General features: G+C 41.9%; 1 protein-coding gene across 2 annotated transcripts in view; it reads right to left on the bottom strand.

Annotated features, from left to right (window-relative positions):
• Positions 1-2,298: 2,298 nt before the first annotated feature.
• LOC128623962 (nuclear factor of activated T-cells, cytoplasmic 1-like) overlaps positions 2,299-21,195 on the bottom strand; it is a 63,082-nt gene continuing 44,185 nt past the window's right edge. For both annotated transcript variants that reach the window (XM_053651185.1, XM_053651186.1), the window contains exon 10: positions 2,299-5,344. In XM_053651185.1, coding sequence (XP_053507160.1) covers positions 5,289-5,344 — 56 coding nt within the window. In that variant the 3' untranslated portion in view covers positions 2,299-5,288. The remainder of the gene's footprint in view (positions 5,345-21,195) is intronic.

The following is a 21,195-nucleotide window of genomic DNA, read 5'->3' as shown; positions in this document are numbered from 1 at the left end:
AGAAGACTGATATACAGCACACAACTTTTAGAAAGTTGTCATTTTATCATCATAAACTGTTTTAAGCTTAAGTTTAGGTGTACAGTATGCCAACAATTGAAAGAGATCTATATTAAAAAGCTAAACTAAGCACCCGGAAAATGAAGCGTGATTCAATATTGGACTAGACGTTATTTTTGGAATGCAGCGGGCGTACAGGAGAGCACCGCCCAGGCCTGCCTTCCGTCACCATGACAACGGTTGTTTTAGTGAGTGGAAAAAGTCTGCAGGACAGACAGGTGGTACACAGGAGAGTCCCGTGGCACTGTGCCCATGGTTTTTCCCATGATCACCCCGTTCGCTCCCTGCTGGCATTTCAAATGCCCGCTGTCTCCATTTTAGCAACACACCTTTCAGTTTACGCACATGGAACACAAAGTACAACAGGATAAAGGAAGTGCTTGATCCAGCTTTATCCAGCCATTTCAAATTCAAGCTTGTTTATGTCGAAACACTCTCCCAGAAGTTGTCCGGCTCAGCTTTGTAATCAGTGGAACGTTTGAAACAAAGCCTTAGGCGAAGCTACATTAAAAAAAAAAAAAAAAAAAACCCAACAAAACAAAAAAGACAGACTTGCTATTCAATCATGGCCAATCCTCTAGAATGGAAACTATTGGTTTGCTTTTGGGACAGATCACTCCTACACTGCCGAGGTGATTTGGAGGGTTTCGAGATCTGGAGATCTGCAAGTGACTCACAGCTTGTCTTGAAGGCAAGTTGTGATTGATTGAAATCATAGCGAATAAAATTTACAGACACTTACAGACATTTACAGCCATTTACACACACTTATACGTATTATCGTATAATATTTGTATTATTACTTGTAGTTATTATTTGTATTATTAGCGATGTAACCGAATTTAAATATATTGATTGGAACGAACAGACAGTGCTCTGAACAGAATTAAATAAAGATATAGTAGGTGCACTAGTCTTCTTTTCTTTCTTTCTTTATGTATTTAATTTGGTTTATATGCGTCATGCATGTGTCGCAACAGAAAAGTTACATTGGTCGGAGGTTTTTACTTTCATGTGTGCGTGAGCAAGTGGTCAGATATAAAGCTGGTGGGACAAAGACTATGTTCATTAACATGCATTTACAGCATTCTTTCCAGCACGTGTCTTTAGACTGGGAGAGGAAACTGGAGTACCCGGCGGAAACCCTCGAAGCATGGGGGAGAACACGCAAACTCACTGTACACACAGGACGGAGGCGGGATTCGAACCCCTAACCCGGGAGGTGCGAGGCAACATGCATTTACAGCATTCCTTCAGCCTTAGTAACCGCCTGCTCAGGGTCACAGTAGTTTATATTAGAATACTAGCTTGTTTATATAAAATATCCCTGGCAGTTACAGTCAAAAATAATAACTATGCGAATGGGATTAGAAAAATAGTCCAATAAAAAACTGTTACAGATAATGACATTGCGTTCAGACGATCAAGTTGTCAATGACTACATTTATACGGACAACATTATTATTGACCTTATTCTGAATAAGACTCTGGTATAATATTGTAATTAAGGTGTTTACATGAGTCGCTTTTAGAATGTTCAGGTTTTACATGTTATAGAACGTAAATCGATTAACGGCGCATGTCATTACGTCCCCACGTCACGCCGTCCGACGTTCCCTCCAGAATTTCACGTATCAACATACAGTTGGTCTTCGGTATGGTACCGTATACAGTTTTGGGTGTTTTTATTTTTAACTTTATGAAAGCTTCGAGCACAGTTAATTATTTGTCGTGCTGCACGTGCTAATAGACGACTGCTTGAAGCCGTGGGCTGCGTCCCGAACCGCATACTTGCCTACTATATAGTAGCCGAGATACATGTATTTCTCCTACTATATAGCAGGTAAGTATGCGGTTTGGGACGCAGCCGTGCTCTCTTGTTTGCCGTCAAACGGTTGAGCGCTGCCGTGTGCGTACGTGTCCTGTCGCACAATGCGGTGAAAACTCCCACACGACGTTAACAGTGTGATTAAGGTGTGTACATGTCTGTAACGCACGTCGATAATGCGACTAAAACAGGAATACTCCACACGTCTTAATTCCATTTGTGTTTATTTCGAGTATGACTTTAGTCGGATTAAGGTCATCAATAATCGCTGTTTACATGCTAGTTTCTTAATCAGAGTATCGTCTTAATCGGGTTCATATCGGATTATTGCTGTCCGCGTAAACGTACTGTATGTTGAGATACAAAAAGCACTGAGCAACAGAATATCTTTTAAATTATATATTTTTTTATTCCTTTAATTAGCAGAAAGCATACTGTATACATAAAATACCCTTGAGATTTCTATAAATATTCCATATTAGAGAAGGTACAAGATTGAATCCAACGTGTGCCTAAATTGGGGGGTGGGGGTGGGGGTGGGGGGGGTGTAAAGAATACAATCAGCTCGTTTAACAGATTAGCAGAATAAGGCACACGATCATGCGTTCATATACAACAGGAAGAAAAGTATCCCAAAGTATCCGTATCACAATAATGAACGAAACATTGGAAATCGATATTAAGTGCATGCGTTAGAAAGACATCTTTCACTAGAAGAGAAGTGAGCCTTCCATGAGAGCGGACCTCTCGGTTTTGGTATAGGAGAAGTTTCTAGACAATCGTTCCCAGTTCCAGTCCTGGACACTGAACGCTCTGGACGTGTGTGAGGTTTATCACGTCTTATTGTTCCGTTGTTAAGCGGTGGGCTTGCCAGGACTGGGATCAGGATATCCGTCAATGAGGCAGGACGCTCGAATAAGGTCCACTCCTTCATCTTTAGGGACACACATCTGATTATAGAAAACATCGATTACGTAATAAATCCTTTGGTGTGGTATCATTTATTGCTGGTCTTTGTCATCAGGAAACCCAACCTTGACCTCTTAATGAATTAATTACACATATTGCTGTACGCTTATTAAAGGATAACAGGCTTTGCTATATTATTCTAGTTCTGTTTGTGTGATGGTGCTGGGGGGAAAAGTCCCATTAGAGAAATGATAGCTCAGAGCACAAATGGTTTAATTAAAACAAAATGAGTTCGTTTGCGAAGCGGAGCGAGATGCATTTGCAGGGACGGCGTCCTTGGAGTGGTCACGAACCCTGTCGCTGGAGATCTGTCCCAATGTGCAAGCCAAATCGAACATGCCTTGTCCAGCTAATCCACACTTTACTCAAGCAGCTAGTGGTGTGTCTAATACCGAGCGTTATTTCTAACATTAACGTGGCGCTTAGACACTCTATCAGCTAGCTAATAGAAATCTGAGTGATTAGCAATTCTCTAGATAAAGGTCATTAGCCACTAAGAAAACCTCCTGGATAAATTTTATACCTACATTTCATCCTTAAATTTGTAACTTGCACTATTGCACTATTTATGATTGTCCTATGATAGCAACCATATTTACACCTAATCAACTGTGTTGTGTTTATTTTTTTTGGGAACTACATGACAACCCTGATTTCTTCGACCAAACCTGTACACGAGGCAACCAGCAACCAGTATGACAACGCCATTCGTCCAACGTAAGGAATAAAACATGAGGTCGCATGTTCATTATTTTCCAATAACAATAGCGCGTTCCAAAGTGGTTTATTCCACTTACTCCACAGCAATTTAACAACTGCAATTGTTTGTTGTATATGTTATTTATTTATTTATTTTTAATCGCTTTACAGTTACGTTTAATGTTATGGAACATCCAGTTACTGTTATCGCTTGCATTTAGCAGCTATAAACAGTCCGTCCTTCACCAGGCTTTATTTGTCTTCCTGGTGATCTTAATAATAATTAAAAATAAAAAAATAATATAAAAAAAAAACCCTGCAAAAAAGCCCTCAATCCTGACAAAAAAACTTTTACAGCTTTACCTCTGACTGTTACGAATCACTCACACCAGAGACTCCTTCCTAAAATGCTAAATAATAACGTCCTCACAGGTAGAAACGTCACTATATCAACAACTACATACGTCTGTTTATGAAAATCTGTTTACGCGGAGCATCCACCGTACAAAATTTGTGTTGCCATAGAAACTAAACCCTATTAGAACGAGCGCGTTGATAAAATAAAATAAAATAAAAAAAAAACCTTGCAGGCGGAACCACTGTCCAAACTGTTTTGGTACAGAAAATGAATCCGCACCCTTTGACCAATCAGAATGCATTATTCAAGAGCGCTGTGGTATAAAATTGCAAAATCGGTTCTGTTAAAGATGAGAAAGAGATTTAACGTTTAACATGAACACACAGCTACTATGTTCTAATGTTTGCTAGTTTTAGATAAAAGCTATTTTAAAAACTGCCATTTTAGCCTAACTGGTTATGACTCCTAAAATTTGGGACAGAGCCATGATCTCCAGGAAATTGGTTAGTGACCACTTCTACAGGAATAAGTGCTATTCTTGTCTCTGAACTGGAATCCTGCGATTCTTGGTCGAAGCTTGTTAACCACTTTGATTCTCGCTATAGTCCTGGGGTATGAGGGCATCAAGGAGGTAGTCCAATTGGTGCTCTGATTTCACCAAGAGACCATGCACTACACAGGGAATGACAAAGGTTCATTAAGGCATATATACAGCACATTAAACATACACGTTTATACAAAGACAACTAGCAACATCTTTATATGTATATGGTGTATAAAAAAAAAAAAACATGGTCTAAACACAGGTCTACTTTATTCACACGTTTCCACACACATATCTACGTACACATTCCAGCCTTTCATATTTACTGTAAACAAATGAGCGACCAAAGTGTAAAGGTATAAAAAAAAAAAAAAAAGGAAGTGAAGTGAAGAAGATGAACGGAATTGCATCCCCGGTACTTGTACTTGCAGCAAGGCACTGCAGAATCTGTCCCATGTGATGAACCAGTCGGGACTAATCGCTATGAAACGCCATCCGGACAGCGTTGGTCCTGAACGCCAGCACGCTCACACATCAAGAAGGAGAAGAAGATGAAAGTCTTTGTGAGATCTTGGTCCACCGTATAGAGCAGTTCTAACGTTTTAAGGCAAGAGCAAGAACAAGAACTAGAACAACCAACAAATGAAACAGTCACTGCTTTTCATGGTGCTTTTTATACACCGTGGAATTTAAGGCCTTTCATGTGAAACATGACGTCACGTCGATTTCGGAGAAGTTCCTCTAAACACGAGGACTGATTGTCCAATTGCGGGTGGCTTCAGAGGGAAGACATCTTGGTCCCTTCTTTCGTCAGGCAAGTTCGTGGACATCTATGAGTGACCGTGAGCGGAAGTGCAGGATAGGTCGTTCCTGATAATCTCGTTGACTGTGGAGACAAAAAAAAAAAAAAAAAGAGAGATACATTTTTAGTTTAAATCGTAAAAAACAAGCAAAATGTCAAATTCAGGTATCACCTATGGCTTGGCTGTAACTATTCCAAATTTTGATCCCTTGCTATGGCACCTGTTCACGTTTCTGCTTTTTCAGCTCAATCCAAATGCAAATACAATGAAAAATATACAGGTATTTATTTCTTTTTGCTAGAGTGATTGGTTCCACGGTTTCTTCCTGGATGGCCCCGCCCTCATCAACTGAATGATTAGATACAGATGAAAATGATGTAAAAGTTGAAAATATATCAAGGGGTACTATATTATCATCCACATCCACAACTTTAGGAGGTAGGTCCAAGGGGAGTGATCATTGGCCAAGATGGCCGCCCTATAACGTTCAGCCACATGGTAACGTTTTGCTCATTTAAAGAGACTGCTGAAGTGGGATGTGGTTTGTGGCGGATATTTTGGGTAAGTTTAACGACAGAAAATGAAAGAAGCCAAACTCGGCTGATCGACTTGCACAATACAACTTACAGCAAGCTCAAACTGCATGAAAATATTATTACCGTCAAACGATGACAGGAAATATGCATCCTTCGATTCTCTTTCACAAGGTTTGAGTAAGCATTGGGCTGGGTTTCGCACCCGCACATTTCCCACACTCTCAGCCAGACCTCAGAGTGTCCTTATCTCTGTGTTCTTTGGCTGGACTTGAGGAAGTGACTACACAGAGAGGCTGGATGACCCCGAGTGACCCCTGCTGACCCCCGAAATCACAGCCACTTCTAAAGGCTGTTTAATGATGCACCAACACCAACAGTGGATGAAGCACAGGAAGACCTAACTGCGTTCCATGCTACAGAATCAGGGTGGATTATAACTCACGCCTTTATGATCACAGACCACCAGCATGCCTTATCAGCTCCTCCAGCAATGGTATACACACATACACACACACACACACACACATACACTAACGCCCAGAACTCGTTTTCCTACATGAGGGAGTCCCAGTGGAAAAGTGCAGGCTGAGCCAACACCACTGGCTGTTTGTGCCCGCCACAGCTCGCAGCAAAACAGGCATTAACATGCCGAAACCATGTTCTCCGTTGCACACACTGGCAAAAAAAGGTAGACCACAAACCCAGGGTCACAATTATGTGATCAAACTTTAATGTCTATACTTATAAAAAGCCTCAGGTAACAAAAACAGAGTGGAGGGAGGGTTAAAAGAAATCAGCATACTAAAAGTCAAACAAAGGGTTTTCTTGCAAAGGAAGAGTGCTCGCTTCCTTTTCATTCTTGTCAGTCGTGGTAACGGTCGGGCTTTCTCCGAAATTTTCACACCTACACAACAACCACAACATTGTGCTGTTTTGCTTTATCAACTAATACTTTCCATTTCCAAGCCATCAGCTTTTCCACTGCAACAAAAAAAAAAGCATGAGCTGGAAAAAAAAAAAGACTGATTTATGCCAGCAAATATGTCCAGAGGCATTTAATCACCCTTCTGACATTCAAAAAGCCACCGAAACAGGATGCTGTTAAACTGATAAACCTCAATGCTACATGTGTGGCTAATTATAGAATTCTATTAATATGACCTGCTAGACTGTTTATTAACACATTCAACAAGTATAGTACAAAAAAACCCCCATAAAGATCAGTGAATTGTTTGTGATGGTGAAAGAAGATGAAGTGGATGGATGTTGTGGATATGTCGAAGTGGATAGTCTCCTGGGTTTGAGCCCACCTGATGCAATACATTGTAACGTTGACAAGCATTTAAAAGGTAACCAGACGTTAGGCTTAAAACAAATACAAGGGGCTTGGATAGGTATTCACCCCACTTGAACTATTTCGGAGGGCTAATACCTGGAACTGAAATTGACGTCATTGGGATTATACGTCATGAATTTAAACAAATCCACACCCGTACTATTGAAGTGAGGGGGGTGGGGGACACACACGATGCTGCCACCACCATGCTTTGCAGTGGGGATAGTATTCTCAGGGTGACAAAACAGGGTTAGAAAGAAAGACCGTTCTATATTAAATGAATGAATAAAGTCGAATAGTGATATTAATCAGTACTATTAGCTGAAATTAGTGATTTGAACAGAACATGGATATCGAGTGTGAAAATAATCAAGTAGTACCGGAAAAATTTAGTTCAAAGATTAAAGTCTTGGCATTACAATATTGAGAACGTATTGTGATACAATATTATAAAAACCTTTGAGATTCGCTGTCACATCAACTCAATCCTGACCGCTAGCCATTGGGGCACTGGCTCAGGGGTCTATCCTTGGACCATTTATCTTTTTTATTTATTTTTTAATATCAAGCAGATCTACACATTATTCTATTTTCAAGCTGTTAGACTATAACCCAAAATCCACTCATACACCTACACCTACAAAAGCCAGCAAGCAAGCAAGCATGGCTGGATTTCTAAATGTGACAGAACACAGACGGTGCTTTATTAAAACATGCATCCTCCCTGCAGCGGCCCAGCCTGTAATATTGGCGCTGCCAACACACACACACACACACACACACACACACACACACACACACACACACACACACACGTGTGTATAGCGAGGACAGCCAAACCCTCCCTCCTGATTTTCCTTTTGGGTGTGGCCCTGTTTAAGGCATCTTTTAATCTCATTCCCCATGCAGGGATCAGTGACTGGCAACTGACGTTTGCTGGTCTATAAATACCCAACGCAGGAATTCCAGCTTTGTTCTCTTTCACCAAGCTGACAACTTTTATTGATATGACACTGCTTTCCTTTCAATACTGACGTGAAACCATTTCTCTCACTTTCCGTTATGGATTATTCATCACTTGGCTACGTGAGCTTTCATAAACGCAGTGGAAACAAATCGAAAACAGATATTACCACAAGCTGTTAGTTAGTGAATATCGATTGGTGTTCCAATCGTAATGTCGTTCCCTAGATTGGCAGCTACTCATTTTGGTCGAAATTAGATGGAAACACTGCATATATACTTGTCGTGTAGTTCCACCAAACGTGCCACTCTAGCGAATATTGATGAGTTACTTTATAACCAGGTATCGGTCTTATTTGTGTTTGTGGTTAGAGTTAATGAGAAAACTTATACAACTAGATGCTACCACATTAGCAAGACACTTTAATACATCGCAAACTAGACGTCATTTAGCAAACAGTGATTTAAAAAAAAAAAAAAAAAGGATCCAGTATCTCCAAATAAGCTGAGTAGCGACAAGGAGAGAGCGACACTAACCAATCACGCGTGTCTGTAGGCTCATGTATGCGTAAGAGGGCAGATAGTGCTCTACTCAGGGTGTGTTTTGTTGCCCTGTGAGGTAGCATGGGCAACAGTTTGAAAAGAGTGGCTGTCGAGGACGACGTACGGGTTAGCTTTTCAAGGATGTGACTTCCAAGGCAACTGAACTTCAGGACACATAGTCTGGTCTATGGAGCCAATTCACCACGTAATCAATGTTCTAGTCAAAAGAAAAAACATCCTCAGAAACAAAGAGTAGGAAACACTAGAGTAAATATAAGTGAGACTCCAAAAGAAGTGAGAGCAGAGAGCCTGTGGTTAGGTTCGAGATGGATGGCCATTACACCTGGACAATGCTTAGCATGAAACCAGATACTGTGATGATGAGGATGAGGGGAAGCTAATTCTGGACCTGATCTTGAATCAGTTCTGATGAGTTCAGCAGCTAAGATGCGACTCACCAAGTGCTGGTCAGAATTTTTAATGAATGAGGGATTTCACGGTCTACGACTAACTCTTTGTCAAGCTCTAACTCAGACGAATCTTTCGTAGAAATGTGCAGACAAAAACTGACGTGATGAGTGACAAGAACTACCACGCGTTCTCTCTACTGAATATATACTGAAATTCAATAACACGTTTCTGGTGTAAATGCAAGATCACAATATCCTGCTCTGAAATTGTATATGTTCAATAGGGCGGCTTTCACAGAAATGCTCTAACCTTGTTTAAACCGCCCGTGAAATTGATTTGGCAAAGGAAGCTTAACTCTGAATTTGATGCTGTAGGAGAAGGGCAATTGAATTTCCTGCTACATATTACTTATTGTTTCCCCACAATATCAAATCTGCTCTCGCTTTCAGCCGAAACGCTAATGGGCCATTCGCAGCCTCCCACACGCGGAGCCGCGCCAACCAGGGAGCTAGCATGCCGAGCTCCAGCCTTAACCCCAAAGAGAGAGACATTAAAGGGGTTAAGAAAGAGTAAAAACACACACATCATGAAAAATTCCACTGGATCAGTCATTAGTCTACTGCAATTATAAATAAAGAAATAAATAAAAAACGTATATGGACGGCATGCCCTGTCAAAGAAAAACTCGTCTGATTCAGAAAGCCTGCACTGGCCATGTGGAAGCATTCAGCTCAGAGGCTGACAGCAGGGGGACAGACAGAAGGAGGGAGAGTTTGTTTTAAAATGGCTTTGAATAAACTCTGCTGTGTTATTCACCAGCCCTTGGCAACAGCTGCCGAAACCCTTCAAATCCCCATCATGTTCCACCGTGAAAGAGAGAGAGAGAGAGCGGGAAGAGTTTCTCCAGTCTGCATGTGTGTACATTTGTGTGTACTTTTGGACAGCTGAGAGACCTTGAGCCAGGGGGGTGGCCACAAGGGTGACACAGGAAGGCAGCTCCAATCCTTGGAATAAGTCTTGCCACCCCAAGTCACACCGTTTAAGCTCTCCTTTACCCTTATGTACTCTTTAGGTTCTCCAAAACATCTGAGAAGAATACTTCTGTTTAAACCAATGCTTCTGAAATGGGGTCCGTGGATCCCCGGGTAGACTTTGGGATTCGAGTCTGGTCTTGTTTTCTGTTTTGATTTGGACTTGTCTTGGACATATTGACATTTGTACTTGGATTTGTCTCAGGCTTGGGCATTGGTCTTGCTAAATATTGCCTTGAGAGTTTATAGAACTAATGTTCACGTTGCTGGCTTTCATTTGGACTTGATCTTGATTTGGCCTCGACCCTCTTAAGACTCTGTCTTAACTAGAACTCGGCTCATCCTGGGCTTGGACTTGTCTTGGACTTGACAATGACAGTCTTGACTACAGCCCTACCCTCAGGTGTCTGTGAAGCATGTCCAGGTGGTCTGCAATTATGAAAGTTATATTTATTCACTTAACATATATCAACTTGAAAACTCAATGGCTCTAATAAATAGACAAACTATTACTGTACAAATGTACTTGAAATAAATCTGATCTGAGGGGGGGCCCATCAAATTAACATAGTTGTGCTACTCAATGAAACAATTTTACTCACGGAGTAACAATTAAACCCAAGGATAGCTGCAAAATCCATTTAAATAAATAACATTTCGCTTGTAATGGCATGTCCCTGGGCCTTTAATGTGCCCCCCCCTTTGTGATTCCATGCCCTTCACAGCTGTATACACACACTTAAGACACTCTCACAGATCTTTATCTGCTTCAGGTGCAGTAGATAAAGCCATGAGCTTTGGCACTCCACCTGTTTGATAGAGGCTGATGCTGAAGTGTGAGCTCTGAGGCTCCCTCGGGCATGATCAATTACAACTGTTGCCAGGGTGAGCGAAGAACCCCGGGGGATACACGAGTCTACTCGACCCAGACAAGAGAGAAAGAAAAACAAACCCCCGCACAACACATGCTGCCAATGCGACTCTCTGCCTACGCAGAACCAGAAAGGCATGGTCGCCAAAATTAGACGGTTAATCTAACGACAGTGGCTGTTTAGATTGGCTCCGTTTGAGACAGGCCCTTTTCCCTTTGATCCACCAATCCTCCGTTTGTCTCCCTGCAGCGCTCGTCTTCCTCCACCCAACCCCCCCCTGCCCGTCTCTTTGCTATCTTCCTCTTCTCCTGCAATCACTTCCTCTCTGTCTCGGGGGAAGCCAGGGTGTATGTGTCGGGCAGCGTCCCCTAGGGTTGTGTATGTGTGTGTGTGGAAGGGGTGTTTACATGGTTAGGCCTGCTCTCCTGTGCCCTAATCAGAGATGTGCAGAAATGATTTACTATCTGCTCCGCCGCGCACACGCTCATTTCACGAAGCCCCTTTTGCACAACAAGGATTCGACAAATGCAAAAAACCATGACTACCTTTCATTCCTAGCTGGCCTATTACATCATCACGGGGCACGGTGCGATACCGAAACGAAGCCATAACGCGAGCACAGATGTTTTAACCCCAATAAAAGTGTGCAACTTCCAAAGTACGCTTTTGAGAAATGTGTTAAGGATTAAAAATGTCTGTATTTCCACATGTGCAGGTTCATGACGAGAGCTCGCCAGCAATCTGATAAGCAGCGCTTGACAAATGCAACCTGGAGAGCCGAGCTGCGAGAAGAGGTTCGTCATCTCACATTCATATATAGTGGAAAAGCAGGAGCATATTGAAGCAATCACGCCTGCGTGATTTTAATGGGGTTTATAACATCAGGATTTGTACGTTGCCTCTTTAAATCACCTGTTGCCTGTCAGATTTCAAAACGCTTTCTCTTTTCTATATATATATATATACGCTGTCGTTGTGGCGTCCAAAAGGATTACATCAGCATGGGCTTTATTGGTCTCTGTCCTTCACTTGGAGACTGCTTGGAGGAACCTTTTAGACTGACCATTTCTTTCATTCCATCTCACTTTTATCACGTCTCAACAGGGAGAATCTGTGAGTTCCTCTCCTTAGCTGGCGTGGTGACCTTTCTCTCGGGTAATGGAGCTGAAAGCGAGATGTCAGTAGTGCTAACCCATAATTCTATTCAGTATTTAGCACTGGATGTCCCTTTGAGTATCTCCAGAACTTCATTTTCTTATTTTATAGCGATACAACTCGCAATATAAAACAACACGTATTGAACGAGACCCCAAAGCCATTCTGATGTTGAGTCCTTAGGTCATCTGTTTGTCATAAAAAAAAAAAGAAAAGAAATTTTGACATCCCTATTGACTTGAATATCTTGTAGAATCTGTCAAGTCAAGGTTTTTTTTTTTTTTTTTTTAAATGGTTGGCATAATTCAAATCCATCTGCTAGTGTTTCCCCATCCTTTTAATCCCATTACTCTTTTGCTGGCTTTTCCACTCCACTGTCCCATCCACCCCCTTTTAGGAATTCTTTAAATGCTTCTATGGCTCCTACATCTGGATGCTCTGAAATACCCATTAAGCAATATACAACGATCAGAATCCACTAGGGTCCACTGAGCATCTCCTCCAACTATTCCACACACACACACACCATGCGTGCTGAGATAAAACCCTAGCACAGGCATATTCAGAACTCATAAAGAAGACAACAGACGCGGTTTTATCACGTCCAAACGCATACAGCATGGATGCGGCGTGCGTAAATCACAGCCGTGCATTCAGCAAATACGACCTCATCGCCTGTGGGTTTTTATATACCGCTTCACGTTCCGAGCTCTCGTCGTCTGAGCGTCTTCGTAGAGGCAGGGAGTGTGATTCCAGTAAAAGTCCTGCAGGTTTAACATAAACACCAATGACAAGCCTTGACACTGACAATGTCCCCCACTGGCCCTATTTTCCTGAAACGACATGCTTAAACTCTTCCACAAGGAGGAAGATGGACAATTGGGAAAGACCACTGGAAACTGACTATCTGGGCCTGAGATGACGGATTTGTATTGGATCATGGATTTATGCTGTGAACTTATGATACTGACTTCATACCGTGTATATTCGCTTATTTATTTATTTATTTATTTATTTATTTATTTGCATAGCCTGCATTTGCATATTGGAAATTGATCAGCTATCCTAGTTTGAGGAATAAAACACTTAGGGGCATGCTGTTAGAGGAAGATAATCAATGACAGGGTGGTATAATGGATTATTGTTATTATTATTATTATTATTATTATTATTATTATTATAAGGTTTAGGATGACGTTAAATCAGGCATCTATCATGCATGTATACATTGAAATGAGACATTTCTGCCAATCACAAAGTCTAACGCCACTAAATTATAGTTACTATAGACACTATTGCAAAAAAAAAAAAAAAAAGACAACCATGAAAATTGCAAAGTTTAAATTCTTCCTCGTGTACTTGCCTCGCTCGTAAAGATCTAGTATAGTCACACAAGGAATAATCCAGCCTCTAAGTAATCCATATTCACTGAGTTATTAGTTACGTAAGTGGAAACGAGATGAAGTACAACATATGTGCGGCGGACACTTTTACGAGTCTACGGCCTGAATGGGATTTGAAACACGCCATGATTCATGAGGGAGCCAGAATACATTAAACGAGTGCTGTTAGAAGCCACCGAACTGAAGCGCACTAACTCCATCCACTACAAGAGTGAAAAGGAGTCCGTATGTATATATGTATGTATGTATGTATGTTACTTCCTTTCATTAAAGGAGTTTCTGCCTGGATAACTTTGATGGAGCACGCTGAGCTCATATATTTGTGCTTAAGGATCACAATTTTTGAAAAAAAAAAAAAAAAAAATGATGGGCGATTTTATGTGACGTGATGTGATTTGCACTCAGGAGCATTAGCTAACTAATTCATTTATTCTGAGCAACACGTAACGAACAGCAAGGCCAGTGTAAGAACGACGCCCTCTTATCTTCTACAGGTTCACGATATGCAAAGTTCACCTGCTATCGAAATTTGTCTCATCTGAATGAAATTGATATAAAAGCAGGTGGAAAGCCCACTTCTCTCATACGCAGTTTGAAGCCAGAGCTCAGATTCCCTCTTTTTCCTATCAGTCTGGCTGGCTTTTTGCATATACGTGTGATTAAATGTGTCTGCGTATCTACGTGTTGTCTAGATGGGCGTCTAGCGTGTACGCATCAGACTCTTCTTGCTCTATCTGCATCCCAAGATTACACTGCATGTCTGGCGAGCTTGTGGCCAAGTGCTCTAACTCTCTCATTCTGGCTGAGAGATGATGAGGGAAAGAAAGGCAATAAATTGAGCCGTGAAAATTCCTTCCGCTCTGTTTCGGGCCCCCACGTTTACAGATCTCGGTAGGGACGTACTGTGTGTGGTTCATTCTACTGAAATCAAGAAACAGCCAGCTTTGGGAGCTAGAGGGAAGAAAAGTCCTTTTCGTTTATAACGCTTTCTTTCTTTCTCCTAGTGAGTTTTGTGCAGAGAGAGAGAGAGAGAGGGTGAGAGAGTGAAGCGAGGGAGGAGGACGGAGGCAAGCCAAGATCAGCAAAGCACTCGGCTTCCCCCGGCCTTGCAGCCCGCAGGAGCTTCGCCTGTTGACAACCTTCACGACGGGATACTTTCTCGCGGTGATTATAAACAGGAAAAGCGATTAAATGGGCATTTTGAATGGGTTTAAATTGAAGTCTGAAGCAATATGGCTAGTACTAATGGCACGATTCCTCAATTCCAAATAACAAACAAAGCTTTAAAGTGTATGGTGCGCTGAAGAAACCAACAGGATGAATTTAGGCTGTGGATTCGAGCGTGACCCGACTTGAGCCAAGCTTTTTCCAAGCCGCAACTCTCAAATCCTCTCCCAGGAGCGTAGAAGTACCGACCCACAAACCTCCACCACAGAAACAGCACACATGCCGACTCCTGCTTCCTCCCTCTGAGACAGTAGCTAACAATCCCTCTTCTACTTAATAATGTGGACTGCATGGATTAAGCATTCATGCATTCGGTTCCTTCAAGCCCGCTATATTTTGACTGGAGAAGAAAAGAAACGACCCTTTCCTGCGCTAAAAAAAGAAAATCAGGTTTTAATCTTGAGGTTTCCTCATGAGACATGAAGAAAGCCAATTTGTTTAGACAGTGACGTCGTTACGCACCAGACGGATTCCATTGCCGTGACTCGAGCGCAGAGATAATGACGGAGTGGCTGAAACTGGACCGCTCTGAATGAGCCGAACGAGCTGCGCCACAGAAACGAGCCTCACGTGAGAAGACAAGGCTATGAAGTCAGACCGAACATTAGGACACTGTTAACATCATCATGAAGCACTTTAGTACTTTGATGACTTCAAAGAACCAGAATCCAAATACTGACAAAGACTTTCCCCATGTCATTACCGTACTCTTGGGTCCAAATCGCTGCATCCAATACAAAATGAAACCAGTCTACTACAATTTAGATACTGAGATCAGTCATTTCAGTAGCGTTTTCTACGAAGCCCATGTTCATAAAGCCTTAACACTGTGCGTAAAATTCTATTTAAATTGCTTGCAATAAGCAGACTTACTGTTACCAACCTGGAGTTGATTATTTTCCTATAACGGGACGTTTTTAAAGTGTTTTATACCTCTTATACCACAGCAGTTCAGATTGCTTTATTTATTCCAGAACAACTTTTATCCATTTATAGTTACAGTTGATGTTGTCTTATGATGTCACTTATGTTACATCACTTATGTTAAATAGTCGTTTGCTCACTGGCCTCCCTTTTGTTCTTTCTTCTGAGGTTAATAAAACAAACAAACAAACAAACAAACCGAAAAATGGTTTTGACTTAAGACTGTCCCGTAATGGAAAACCTAATGAGCGTCACAAAGTGCTGACACTGGAGACTCCTTCCATAAACGTTTCATAAATCAATCCATTTATTAGTCTTTGATTACGTGAAGCATCTGCTATACAAGTCTTTGTAAATGAACGATAGAAATGATAAAGTTTTAGAACTTTAGATTTTTTTTTTTTCGTAAATGCACATTTTTATTTTGATTTTATTTTTCAGACTGCAATAATGCATCTGTATGGGATTTTATAAATATTTTTTGTAATAAATCCAGGATGAAGTGCTTTTTTCAGTACAGTACATGGCATTATTTAATTCGTGAAATAGTGAAATAGAAGTAACGACCCAGACATTTGGAGTCCAGTGTATCTGCTTAATATATTAATATATCATAATTCAGGCAATAAATGAAGATCGACTGAACTACTGCGAAGTCTGGAAGCTCCTTTAGACAGCGTAACCTTCAATCATCTAATGAACAGTTGCAAGACATTGGCATCTGTTCTTCAGGATGACTATTTCCATATTTACCCAAGCTTCATACTATAAAAAGGCTGTGAAGGAGTGTATTTGTTTCATTTCCTGTCTCTGACATGGACGTTAGTAAAACAGAAATGAATCAGGTCATAAATTGTGGAGTGTTTGTCCGTAGCTGATAATAACGAAAGCAGACGTCCGAGGAAATTTATCTTAAAGCACTATTGCTTCGTATGTTTATTGGATTGGATTTATATTTCCAATGACGGAAATTACCACGACAAATCCCAAAATGTGCTGTACTTGACAGTCTGGTTGCCTTCCTGGCCATCTAACCGACCCCAAAAGCCCTCTGCGGCCACTGTTTGGGTCTTTGGTAATTGTTGGAAAAAATAACGTAGGTTCCCAATGGTTCGCTCATCTTCTAGATTCGTAATCCAAAAACATTGCAACTACAAAAAAAAAAACAAAAAAAAACAAAGCATGTCCTCTCTGGTAATGAATAATGAAGAAAACCATTACCCTCATGTTTTACCTATCGATAAAGGCTGAGCGCACTTCACCAGAAAGGTCCGATTTCTGTTCGATTAACTCCGCCCTCTTACACCAAGCCACAGAGGTCAAAGTTTGACCGCGGTAAAAGCTGAGATCCTAGCCTCAGGCCGTGTCTCAAGCTCCCTGTAGACGCTCTAGGCCCTGCTATTCCCAAAATGTTTGTGACCTCCACCCCTTTAATGTAAGACTCAACCCCATCCCAAAGTGCTATGCTACAATGTTAGCGACTCAGCGATTTCAGCACGGGCCGGACGCACTCTCAATCATCATTAGAGGTTCGAGTGGAGTCCTGCTGCCCTGAGCTTGCTGCCAACACGCGTCAAAGTTTCCATGAGGGAAGCCACAAAATCGGGGAGGGAAAGGAAGGGGGTGGTGGTGGTGGTGGTGGTGGGGGGTCACAGGGATCCTCTGTAATTTAAGACCCCGGCTCCATTAGGAGAGAGTACAAGAGGAGAAGATGAAGAGGGAGTCTACAGTGTACAACTTGGAGAGAGAGAGAGAGCGAGAGAGCGAGAGAAAGAGAGAGAGAGTTCAAGTATTGTCAAGTGTTCCAGACAAAGATATATGATGGTAATTGAGTACTAAAAAACCCAAGATATACACTTTGAGATTATGGCAACGTTCACATTAACAGGTTGAAGTGACTCAAATCGGATTGTTTTGACCCGAACCACTTTTGTATGCGTTCCTAGATCGGACCCATATCTGTGGCTTTTTCTCAGTGCACTTTACCTACTTCACCCATCACTGGCATCATCGTCATCCAGACAATGACATCCAGCTGAGGACAGCGACAGCACTGACAATACTGGACATGTAGCCAAATGAATCCATTGCTACTCCAGAGAAAACAGGATATGAATCACTTACAGATTCGAATGTGAACCATCAAGATAGACATACCAACAACAAAATAAATCAGAATTGTACAATGAAGATTACAGTATAAACGTAGCTGATGGGTAGCGGGTATTCAGGAGCACAGCTGGAGTGAATCTGTCGCACGGATTAGTCCCGCTCACATGACTGAAACCGAATCAGATCCTGATAACCCAAATGAGAGAAAACTTGCACATCCAAAATCATTAACCACCCACTTTGAAAGCTCGAAAATGGTCAAATTGCAGGTAGTGACTTAACTCATGCATGCGCACACACACACATATAAGGAGTATGATGTCAGTCCTCACACTCCATCTCACCCAGCCTTTTATTGCTTAATTAGTGAAGAAAAATGAGCCTGATGCAAATCTCACGCCCCTGTTTTATTATTATGGGTTTTTTTTTCAAATTCTCCCCCAAATGCCATGTGTTTTTTTTTGTTTTTTTTTTTCACTTCTTGTGCCATATACATTGTAAACCCACTGTGAATATGAAAGGGACTGACTAAAACTGTTATTGGATGCTGGCCAGTTTGGAGACCGCAGGCTGGATTACGCAAGCGCTAGACACAGCAAAAAAAAAAAAAAAAAAGGGAGACAGAGACACTGTGAGGAAGAAAGAAAAAAAAAAAAGAAGAAGTATGTTTTTGATTTCAAGTAGCAGTGAAAAATGTTCCCCGTGTCCTCAGAGTTTTGGCTTTAGACCTACCAGCCTTCAACACTCGAGTGGAGAAGAACTTGTTTATTTGGACCCTTTCAGCAAAGAAGCTACCGCGTTTTGGCCTAGGAACGTGCTGAACCCAGCAAGAGTTCAGCTAATGAAAAAGGAGAGCGGCGATGATAACGTGTACTTTCACTCCTGAACATCATGTCCTCTTGTATAGTCGATGCGCTGAGTGGTTTGCTATGCGTTACTCGTATCCAGCTGTTGAGAAGTAGACTAATTTCTTGAGGGCTCACTCGCCAGGAGGTCTAATGAGCCTGGTTTCAGAGCGTTGGTCTGAACCGCCACACCAGCGTTGTTTATTTCATTTCTCGGCTCGTTTGAAAGGGGAAGGAGAGCAAGCAGATTCCTTCAGAGGATGCAGTTACCACCACACACTTACCGGGACTCCAGCAGCTGACCACAGACGCTTATGCGAGCATTAGAGCGCACGAGATGGCGGCCCCGATCGAGCTTTTTCTTTCATTTTTTTTTTTTTTTTTAGAATTTTTTATTTTTTTTTTATGAGACAAGATCTGGAGGCCCCCTGGCCAATCGATATACATTCCTGCAGCTCACTTAATGCGAGTGTAATCACAGGCCGAATGCATTTGGAGGCACGAGAGCTAAAGTGACCGAAGATGAGGTACAGGTTGAAACGTAGAAAACAAGGTTAGGGTTTTTTTTTTTTTAAAAAGTGGAAATCCGGAATACTTTGAGTCGAGTTGCGGGGCAGCTACTAGGTAAAACGATCCAATAACGAGCTTTCATAGTGCATTGAACTGAGCTAACGTTTCAGCTCTATTCGCTTAATACCACCATAGTTCACAACACACAAATAAATATGTCCTTTGGCATTACGGACTTTATACGTGATGAAGTTCTACTCGATATCCGTGAGGTTATTCGGTTTCTTTTGTTTCCTGCCACATAAAAGATAACAGCACGGATCTAACTGACACCGACAGACGATGAACTCTAGCTGGGCGTGAATTGACACGACTTTCAAAATGTCACATCTGACAATGTTTGAAGTCATTAACAGGGTTGATGACAAATAGATGACCTCGGCTCCCTCTGTGTTGTTTATTTATGAGCTGAGGATGTGGAGATGACAGATTTAGTGAAGGCTACGTTCTAACTCAATTTCTGAACAGCCCCTAAATACCCCCCACCCACACAGGCAGACATACACACACACACACACAGACGCACACACACTAAGAGCACAACGGGCACCTCTAAACTTCCTTTCACTTCTTTCACTATTAGTAATAAAAGAATGTTGTTTACAACTAATGCTGGAACCATTTGAATAACCATACAAACTAATATTATGTCTATGGTACATCAATAAGGAATAAAAAGCTCGAAGGCTCTAACAAATTTTGTACACGTTATGTTCCTAAAATAAAGAGGTCACTGTTTCAGATTCTATACGCATAGCCTGAAGCAGAGATGCAAATAAACAACGCTGTCCTTATGTTCCCATTCTGGTTCAAATGAAATGGTCTGATATTTATTAAAACGCCAGTGACTGCAGGTGACCAGGGGCAGGGGGGAAGGGGGGGGGGGCAAAGATCCCAGGTAATTATGAGAGAAATAGCGGGAGATCTCAGGGCCAAACATCCAGTGGCCCCCTGAGTGTTGGTGGGCAAGGTGCCAGGGGGCACCCGAAGGCCCCCCAAGCTCCCTTGATGACGCCAACTCAGAGCTGGAGGGCTCCACAGGGAGGCTGAGAGAAAACAAGGGGCCACGAGTCCAATTCTGGAAAAAAAAAAGAGATGGCCTCAGGAAACCCCTACCCATTGTTTTGCTTCCTTCATTAGAGCTCGTGTCAACAGTCTGGGCTCGCGGCACGTGTGCCTCTGTTTTCACTCGGCCTCTCCCAGCCAGACCCCTGACCCTGGCGTGTTTGGACAGATTGTTTGAAATCCCGCTGTGCTAATTTACTGCTGTCGCGTTAACGGGTGTATTCTTAACTCCCCTATCTACGCACATACACGTGTCTATCCACCTGCACCTGGTGGGGCCCAAATAAACAATGTGTAACAGGTTTTAATATGACCCACTATGGGAATGGTTAAGATTATGGTAAACAACAAACTGGCACATGAACTGACAAGACAAATGAGCCAAAATAGGAGGCAAAGAACACTCTAAAGACTTCAGTACAATCAGAAATGGATTTGTCTAAGGTGGTTTTAAGTTATCGTAGCCTCAGACCACATCTCAAGTCCCCTATTGAAGCTCTAGACCCTGCTAATAAACTTGGGTATTCCAAAAATGTCACTGAATGTAGTAACTCTGTACGACTGTAGCTGTCTGGAACTGTAATCTTGAAGAATAATGCTTTACTGAACAGAACTGATGATTCTCCTCAAATTGGTGATTCAAGAAAGGTTCAGTCAACTTACTGCTCCTAGTAACTCATCGCCGTATAATGGCCGACCCACACTCAGACCCCAACTTCCTATCAAAGCTGTGAAGTAAAGATTTTCACTGTGTTATATGAGTGTACGTGACAACAAAGGCTTTCTTCTACCGCTAGGTAAACCCAAACAGGTTTACCACACCAACCCACCCTTTAGGATTTGCGTAGGTCTGCTCTAGGCTTAAACATTCTGTTCTGTTTACCATGTAGCAAGGGATGTCCCATTATGCAGGCCTTCACGTTTGGTTTAATAACAATTAT

This window comes from Ictalurus furcatus, chromosome 20, assembly GCF_023375685.1.
Source record: "Ictalurus furcatus strain D&B chromosome 20, Billie_1.0, whole genome shotgun sequence".
Taxonomy (NCBI): domain Eukaryota; kingdom Metazoa; phylum Chordata; class Actinopteri; order Siluriformes; family Ictaluridae; genus Ictalurus; species Ictalurus furcatus.
The sequence above is the reverse complement of the archived record's forward strand: the minus strand, read 5'-3'. Positions and strand labels throughout refer to the sequence as shown.